Source organism: Rana temporaria, chromosome 1, assembly GCF_905171775.1.
Source record: "Rana temporaria chromosome 1, aRanTem1.1, whole genome shotgun sequence".
NCBI lineage: Eukaryota > Metazoa > Chordata > Amphibia > Anura > Ranidae > Rana > Rana temporaria.
Window position 1 is genome coordinate 107227788 of NC_053489.1, and position 9835 is coordinate 107237622.

At 40.6% G+C, this 9835-nt stretch overlaps 1 protein-coding gene across 2 annotated transcripts in view; it reads left to right on the forward strand.

Annotated features, from left to right (window-relative positions):
- FAM151B (family with sequence similarity 151 member B) overlaps window positions 1-3745 on the forward strand; it is a 97082-nt gene extending 93337 nt beyond the window's left edge. For both annotated transcript variants that reach the window (XM_040341597.1, XM_040341594.1), the window contains exon 6: window positions 2103-3745. In XM_040341597.1, coding sequence (XP_040197531.1) covers window positions 2103-2256 — 154 coding nt within the window. In that variant the 3' untranslated portion in view covers window positions 2257-3745. The remainder of the gene's footprint in view (window positions 1-2102) is intronic.
- The last annotated feature ends 6090 nt before the right edge of the window (window positions 3746-9835 follow it).

Consider the following 9835-nt stretch of genomic DNA (forward strand, 5'->3'; position numbering starts at 1 on the left):
CCAGGTAAGTAAATCTACTTTAACAAGTCTCCTACACCTAAACAAGCAATTAACCCTGCATTGTGCAGGTGGCTCCACTGCATTGGATGATTTTTACGTTTTTCTGGACTTGGGCTTTGAAGCTTAGTACACACAGGCCAAATGTCGGGGGGCATCAGGAAGTTCAGAAGAAACTGTCTGACATTCAGCCCGTGTGTACTGCAGCCGGTCCGACAGAAGCCGCTGACCGGAGTGTTCTGGCGGAACACAATAGAACAGCAGGGGCGATCACGGTGCGAACATCAGATTGTTAGTACAGCGGCTCCGACCTGAGCTGTCAGTTTTTTTCCGTTCAGTCTGCTGGGTTGAACGAAAAAATACTTGTGGTGTGTACTAGGCTTTAGTATATCTTCACACTGCAAAAAGCCAGCACCCAATTCAAATCCATAGTTATCTTTATTAATCACATATCACATAATACTAGCTGGATATACAAAAGCTCACTTCCTCTTATATACAAATTCAAAGTCAAAAGTGGAAAACATCACACAAATACAGACCGAAATTCCTAGAAAGAGATGTGAGCGTACTGATAAAACAATACAAAAAGCATAACATTTTATAAAATCAAAGCACAACTACTGTAGGTAAGAATACCAACATGCAGACAGTAAGCAGGAACAGATGAAAGTAGACGCTCTGGGGTTTATGTACTAAAGGCAAACAGGTTGTTCACTATGCAAGGGGATTTTTACTAGCTTAGTGAATGTGGTGAAAATTCACATGCAACAACAAAAAAAAACAGTATTTTTGCTTGAACCTTATTGATTGAGCGATGGAAGTCAGTAGAGGGGAAATTCCTTTCAAGCTGAAAATTCCCTTGCTAAATGAACATACTATTTGCCTTTTAGTAAATCAAGCCCTATATGTGCAGGTCAATGCACCACCCATAATTAAAGCGGTAGAAAACCTGCATCATTGCACCCCAAATTATAAATAAGTAATTACATGTTGTTCATTTGCAGCTATGCACCGCATATATAAGGGGAAAAAAAGTTCTTACTTGATATTAAAACATTTGTCTGCGTCTGAATAGTATTGCATTTCTCCCCTCACCCGGGCTCCATGTCCATAATCCCGCACATGCGCAGTAGTTGCCAAGTCCAATCCTTGTTTTTACCATGGCAACCTTCTTTAGCCAATAGGACCTGATGTAACACCGGTCCTGCTGCTGTCTTACTTGAGAAGGGGGTAATAGTATCGAGGGATGTCGAGGCTGACGCCGAGCTAAGGAAATGACGCAGCCCCGGCATGTAAACCTTCTTCATGCCGGAAAAATTGTGTGAACAGCACATGCGCCTGTGATGTCATTGCACACAAATCTAGTGATTACACTAAAAGCAAGCAGGTAATAGGCAGAGCACACAGTACATTTCCTTGGAATTATTAATTTAAAAGAAAGTTGATTAACGTTTACTACCAATTTAAGTCCCAATGATATTCTAGTTTGTAACCTAAAAATCCAGAAAGCTTCATCATGAAGAAGATGACACGAAAAGAAAATGAACTCATAGACCCAGTATGGGTGTTCACAAATGTCAGGATAAATTTGTGGTGATGACATGTTGACCTGCACAATAGTGTACGGCTATCCTAATTCTCATGGGCCTGCTAGAACAACCAACATATTGAACTTAACTTATAGCGTAAGTAATCACATATACCACGCTCCTGGTGGTATGCCTTTAACAACAATAGATAAGGCCAGCTATAACTGTTTAGGTGTGGTTGTGTCTTTTTAGTTAGGTTTATTCTTTTACAGATACATATTAAATGTGAAAATGAAAGAGTGCTATGACCTGAAATATTAATGATTAAATCTCTCCTTCGTCAAATGTACAGTAGTTTGGCTGCTTTGTGTCGCTGAGCCAATTTGTTCTTTACCCATGTAGGAAGCCGTGATTGGCCAGTAAAATTACTAATCTGTAATCATGGAGCTTACTACATTCTAGATGGAGACCTATTGAGCAATGGATAATTTTAGAAGCAAGTTATAACACTGTTCACTTGTCAACTCAACTTCAGCACAGAGAGTGATAATCAATAACAATGGCTTATTGCAGGTACAGCTTGACTGTCTGGGCTGGAAAAGACGACGTCTATTCAGTGGAGGACCTGTTATACATCCGAGAGCACTCTAAGGAACACCAGATATTTTATGATTTATTTGAGCCTCACAAGACTCAATTTAAGGAGTCAGTGGACCATAAAGTTTAAAAGGCGATTCTCATAAAATGTGATAATCAAATTGGTTCTGTTCATTTTGTGGCTGCTGGGACCTTGTGGATTTAACACTATTATGGACTTTATACTTTCAGCACTGACACGGTTCTTAAAGAGCGCAACATGGTGTTAGTAGTAAGTGCAAGGGTTTTAGATTAAATATTGGGTAAGATTACAACTTAAAGCAGAGTTCCACCCAAATCTGGAACTTCTGCTTTAAGCACGCCTCGCCCCCTTACATGTCACATTTGGCACATGTCACAATTTTTTTTTTTGGGGGGGGGGGCCTAGTTTTTTTAGGTCTCCAGCTCCAACTTCCGCTCACGCAGCCTAGGCAACTCCTCCTCTCCCCCTCCCTTCATGCAATCTTATGAGAAACGTCTCGGGTCCAAGAAGATTGCCCGGCCACTGAGAAGGTGCAGCACGACATGAGCATGTGAACCTGCAAGCTGTCACAGCCAGGTGCCCACACTTGCAATGATGGTGCCGCAGAGAGGAGAGAGGCTTCTGGGCGGCCGCATCACTGAACCATGGGACAGGTGGGTCTGTTTATTAAAAGTCAGCAGCTAAACTTTTTGTAGCTGCTGACTTTTAATAAACTTAAAAACGAGTGGATCTCTGCTTTAAGGTGTATGGCAAAGTAAAGCGAAAAAAATTAATACTATTTAGTACTTCTCTCCAATAAATGCATTGGCCCATGTTTTATATATTTAAAAATGTGCAAGTATGGAAAAATTGTTAATCCACCTAAAATCCATTCTGGGGGAAGTTAGACGGTTAGTTTTACGAGTCAGAAGACCAAGATAAAGTGTAAGGTAACAATTTTATCTTTAACACTTGTAATCTGTGACACCTGCACACAAAGCTACTTGACACCTTTGTGATGGTATTTATTTTATATCTGGATAAACTATGTTGCTCACTCTACATTTTTTACTAGCATCATTCACTCCTAGTCAGTAGCCCTAAGGATATAATAAGGTAATCTAGATAGTGATGTAGTAGGGGTGCCAGGAATGGATGCAAGATCTGAAACTGGCTGAAGTCAGAGACAGAGCATGGTGATCAAGCAAAGTAGCATGTAGATGAGTCTTCAAGCAAGGCAGTGGCAACATTTGTAGGGAAGAATAGAATCCTTACAGAAGGGAGCCGCAGAGTCACAAGACAAGCAAGGAAGTTCAGATCAGCAGGAAATATACCAATTCAGATAGTCAAGGAAAGGTACAATTACAAAATACACAAAACCACAATGCCTAATTGTAGTATTTATTTGCAAAGTGAGTTTGACACTTCCTTGCCAAAGCAATTATTTGGAATTGGGCCCAGTCAAAAGTGTTGTGAGCCTTGATCCAAACGTTCCTTTTGGTAGAGTACTATAAAACTGGGGTTGTTATAAGAAAGTACCGTATATATTTTTAGGTTTGAGAATATCTATGATGTATTGATTTGGTATTACTCTATTAAATATATTCTTATCAAAACAGATCCTGCATGGTCTTTTCATACTGAGTAAGGTTGAAGCCTGACAATGCACAGCTGTAGTGCTGCATACATTTATTGATAGAGAGTCCCTAATGTGCATAAATCACGTCATTAAACCTGAAAACAGTGCCCAAATCAAGTTGGTACTCTATTCTTCAATTTCTTGACCTGCTCCTAACCTTCCATTTGCTGGGAAGGTTTTCCTCTCTTGAAAATCTGATATTTTATTGCTTCCAACTTTGCAAGATGTAAAAGGCGGACACTAAGGTGAGTGTGCAGCAGGGAAACATGGGTGTGGCTTAGGTATATATGGGTAGAGCATTAAAGTGGTTGTAAACCCTCATACAGTATTTATACCCAGTGAAGTGAATAGCCTCAGATGATACACAGATATTAAATAAATCTCCCTACTTAAGTTTTACTTGTACATCTGCTGTCTTTCCCTTTCTACAGTCTTTAGACTGTGCACTGTGTTACAAATATTTCTTCCTTATTCAGCAGTGGGTGTTGAGTCTAGGCATACACTGTGTGAGAGCTGATTGGAGGAAAGACGCACCCCCCCCCCCTCCACATAGGCAAAGGAAGTAAGGGAACATGCAGAGCTGTACTATGACTAGACAAGCTCTCTGCTTCTCTATCTCTAAGTTCCCTCCCGACACAAATTTCCAGCTGCTTTTATCTTGTGTGTCGGAGAGCTTGTTAGAAGTTATCATGCTGATAACAGAGGAATGGAACGCAGCAGAAGGATACGGCACTAAAAGCTTTGGAGAGAGAGAAGTAAACACTGCAAATATATGTACCCAAGTCAGGTTTCATGAATGGGGTTTACAACCACTTCAAGGGGCCTGATCTGTATGGACATGCCTTCCCTCCCATACACTATATATTTTGAAAAGGGGATTGCTGTTATAGAATTTGACTGCTTCTGTGATTTAGGAGACTACGGCCCAGATTCTCTAAAAAACGCCTATCTTTAGGCGGGCGTAGCGTATCTCAGATACACTACGCCGTCGTAACTTACAGCGGCAGGTCCCGTATTCAGAAACTTCAGAAAATCTTCCGCTCTAAGTTACGGCGGCGTAGTGTATCTGATACGGCGTAAGCCCGCCTAATTCAAACTAGGCTGGTAGGGGGCGTGTTGTGTGTAAATGTTATGTGACCCCACGTAAATTACGCTTTTATCGAACGGCGCATGCGCGCGCATGCTCAGTATCACGTCAAATTTTCAAATTAAATTTCCCCCACTCAATGCCTAGTCGCGTGAATGTAACTTACGTCCAGCCCCATTTACAGACGACTTGCGCAGACAACGTAAAACGTGAATATTTCGACGCTGTTCCGACGTCCATACCTAACATTGGTACGCCTCATCTACGCCTCATAGAGCAGGGGTAACTTTACGCCCAAAAAAGCCTTACGTAAACAACGTAAAAAAATGCGCCGGGCGCACGTGCATTTGAGAATCGGCGTATCTAGCTCATTATCATATTCGAAGCGTAAATCGACGGAAGCGCCACCTAGCGGCCAGCTTAAATATGCAACTTAGATACGACGGCGTAAGAGACTTATGCCGGTCGGATCTAAGACAAATCTATGAAAACTGATTCTAAGAATCGGGCGCATAGATACGACCCCTCACGCCGGCGTAACTCCTACTAGAATCTGGGCCTACATTTACTAGTGATGGGCTACTGCTGTGTTATAGAAGACCAAGTGACTTCTGCTATGCAATGGAAGACAGTGACCACTGCTGCTTTGCCATGAAAGACCATTGGAAGGCAGCTGTTTCAGGCCAGCATTTATGTTACATAAACAAAGTCACAGTTTAGGGAAGGCCATCAACATTTGTATTGCCTACTTTAATGGGGCTCAGGGGGTAGGGGGAAATTTACTGCACTGTTTAACCACTTCAGCCCCGGGCCATTGTTTTGCGATTCGGCACTGCGTTGCTTTAACTGACAATTGCACGATAGTATGACGTTGCACCCAAACAAAATTGACGTCCTTATTTTCCTACAAATAGAGCTTTCTTTTGGTGGTATTTTATCACCTCCTGTGTTTTTTACTTTTTGCACTATAAACAAAAAAAAGAGCAATGTTTTTTACTTTTTTGCTATAATAAATATCCCCAAAAAATATATACATTTTTTTTCCCCTCAGTTTAGGCTGTTATATGCATATAATAATATGCATGTTGAGATTATTTTTTTTTACCAATAATATGTAGAAGAATATATAACGCACCACTTCCAATGTCAATAGATCTATTATAAAAAATGTCTTCTAAAATGATATGAATAAATTAGCTTCTCTATATAAAGCAACTGTCATGGGTATTTAGGTATAGATATGTATAAAAAAATAATAATAAGGAATTTATCCAAAGCAGACAGCTACTAGTGTGCATGACTGACAGGTAGGGGTATATTAAGTTGGCACCTCTTGGGGACTAGGCACGGTCAGGATAAGCAAAGATTATGTTTACATAATAGTATGCACTTCAAGATCCTCGTTGAGGCCATTAGGGGACAAAGATCCAAATTTGAAGATCCAAAAGGTTTCCCTCTTGCAAAGGAGGGAGAATGATTCATCAGTGTACCCTTAGGAATGGCCTCAATCGCCATCACCTCCAGGCAACAGATATCTTTCTTATGTGCCTGTAGGAAATGACAAGGGACACTATGTTCATCACAGCCTTTTTTGATGAACCTTCAATGTTCGCCTATGCATTTTCGCATGGTGCGTCTTATGTATAGTTGGTTGCACGGGCACCTAAGCACATCAATCACAAATTCCATTGAGCATATGATAAATTGTTTGATGTAAAAAACATTGCCTTTGTTATCAGTAATGCAATATGCAATATGAATTGGCATGTGAGGCATCCCATTTTCCTACATTGGAATACCCCTGTTCTATTGTCAAAGTAGGATCTGAAAACTGAAATAGGGCTATTGTTAGTGGTTTGTAATTTTACAATGTTTTTATGTAATTTTACAAGGTGTTTTTATGGTACGTGCCCTCTGAAAGGTGAGGCATGTGGTAGAATTGGGAATAACTTCTTATCTGAGCTTTAGAATATTAGTGTTTCCGGATTTTAGAGATCAATCTATATTGTTCATTGAAAGTTGTAATGAATCTAACTCCATTTGGATTATCATGTGATGTTGTGGCGTTTTTACTTTTACATTAGGGTACCATATGTGAGTTTAAGGCCTCCTATGTCAGCTCCAAGGGATAGCCTTTGTCCAAAAACTTCTGGGACATCAAGGCTCCTTGTGAAATATAATCCTCATCTTTAAAACAATTCTTCCTCAGTCTGTTGAATTGGCCACTGGGGGTATTTCTTTTCCATGCAGGGTGATGAACATTGGAAAAATGGAGGTAAGTATTACCCCCAGTGGGTTTGACATGGTTCCTAGTGATAATTGTATGATCGTTATGAGCCAAAATGAAGTCCAAGAAGACCAGTTTGTTGGAGTTTAACCACTTAAGGACCTGCTCATGTATATATACGTCCTTTTTTTAAAGATGGATATCTCGGTAACGGCAGCAGCTGTTGCCACAGCCGAGACATACATCTTTAGTGTGAGCGGTCCTGTAAACGATAACGGTGGTCTCCGCGGCGGATTCGCCGCAAGATCACCGTTTTCGGCGGCGGGGGAGAGGGGCCCCCCTTGCATTTAAGTCTAAATATGAGATCTGAGGTCTTTTTGACCCCAGATCTCATATTTAAGAGGACCTGTCATGCGTTTTTCTATTACAAGAGATGTTTAAATTCTTTGTAATAGGAATAAAAGTGATCCATTTTTTTTTTCAGTGTAAAAAATAATAAAGTAAATAAAAATAAATAAGAAAACAGAGTTCGCGTGCAGAAGCGAACGCATACTTGAGTAGCGCCTGCATATGAAAACGGTGTACAAACCACACAAGTGAGGTATCACCGCGATCGTTAGAGTGAGAGCAATAATTCTAGCCCTAGATCTTCTCTGTAGCTCAAAAGATGCAACCTATAGAATTTATTAACCGTTGCCTATGGAGATTTTTAAGGGTAAAAGTTTGACGCCATTCCACGAGCAGGTGCAATTTTGAAGCGTGACATGTTGGGTATCATTTTACTCAGCGTAACATTATCTTTCACAATATGTAAAAAAAAATTAGACTAACTTTACTGTCGACGAAAATTCCCAGTGGTGCAGGTCTTGTAGTGAATGATACACTTACAGGATTCAATCAGGGAGAGAGAAAAAAAAACGAGAAAAAAGGAGGGGAAACAACTCCTCATAGCGTAAAAAAGTTTTAATTTAAAATCAAAAAGTACACTTTAAAAAATCCAAACAGGAAATCCAAAGTGACACATGATCCATACAACCCGACCGGTTTCGTCTTATCAGACTTCAGTCATACACCCCAGTTGAAGTCTGATAAGACGAAACCGGTCGGGTTTTTGCTGGATTTACCTGTTTCCACTGCGCATTTGGACTCCTTTACTAAGATTTTTTGTTCTCTGAAGTGAAGTATTGCTGTGAGTTGGGGAAAACTTTTTTACCTGTATGGATCATGTGTGACTTTGGATTTCCTGTTTGGATTTTTTAAAGTGTACTTTTTGATTTTAAATTAAAACTTTTTTACGCTATGAGGAGTTGTTTCCCCTCCTTTTTTCTCCTCTTTTTTTGCTCTCTCCCTGATTTAATCCTGTAAGTTTATCATTCACTACAAGACCTGCACCACTGGGAATTTTCGTTTTTGGCCACTTTTCCTGAGACCTCATGAAGATTCTGCCGGGTCTGCCTGTATTAGGAGACGTATGCGGTACGGAGACCAAAGAGGGCAGTTGGCCCACACAAGCTCTGAGGACCCCCCACCGTATTGAGAGCTGTGGGTCTACATCAGCTGGTAAGCGTATTTAATCTACCCTTACGTTAATGATTATTTCCTGGGAGATGTGGTGATATTGGAATCTAGGAGAATACAAACACAATTCTTGTGTGTCTGATTGGGACGACAGAGGAGACACAGTTTTCCCCATTTATCCATGGGATTAACAACATCATGTCTATGTGTTGAATTTGGACTATACACTCCATTTATAGTGGCATGGATTGTTTTTTATATATTTATATATTTATAATCTTTTGGTTACCTGTTCAATACTTTTGGAATTCACAAATCCTTTGGTTATTTGGTCACCATATACACACTGTGGGCTTAAAGTCTAATTCTGGCCCTTTGGGTATCTTACCTGCATTTCTGTGTAATATATATGGATTTCACCATTTTATATATAGTTATTGGGATCTAGATGTGATCTCTAGGCCTATTTTTTGTATCACGTTCACTCAACACTTGAGGATCCCCTGCCCGGGAACACCTCGCTTTTTTGGCGCTGCACTTTTTCCCACAGTAATAATAAAACATTACAGTATTTTTATTTATTTTTTTATACATATTTGTAACTGTAAATGTTTCTGGATAGGGTCTCTCAAAATGCGATTGCCATCTCATCTTTCGAGACCCTGTGTGATAGTGTGCCCTAGGACTTTGCTGTACCCTAGGAATAAGTATACAGACACTTTTTTGTACCAGCCTCTGACCATTGAAGTCCATCCCTCCCATTTTAAGGTTGTATTCGTGGACACAGACGGGCTTCCCAACAACACCAGTCGCTGTAGTAATTTGAACTGCCGTGTCTGCGTGAATGGAAGACAGAATGAAAACATTCCGTTTGTCCTTCCATCTAACGGCAAACAATTCATTGGACCTCAAGTAGGCTCTCTCTCCCAGACTAAGGCGGGCATCTACAAGCCGATTAGATCGCACGGTGTCACATGCGCCAATTCCTAATCGAAAAAGGTGTCTAAAAAGTGGCACGCTTGTTAAAAAAATTCTACGTATAAATGGTACCCCTTTATGAACAAGGGTGACATCAAGTCCCAAACAATCTTGCCACTGCACCCTATGTAGTCTGGGCAGTTGGGGGTCTCCACACTCCTATCTTTTCCCTCGCAAACCAGGAAACTATATGTACAGCCTGTTGCCCTGCCACAAAGCATACAGTGGGGATCGAAAGTTTGGGCACCCCAGGTAAACA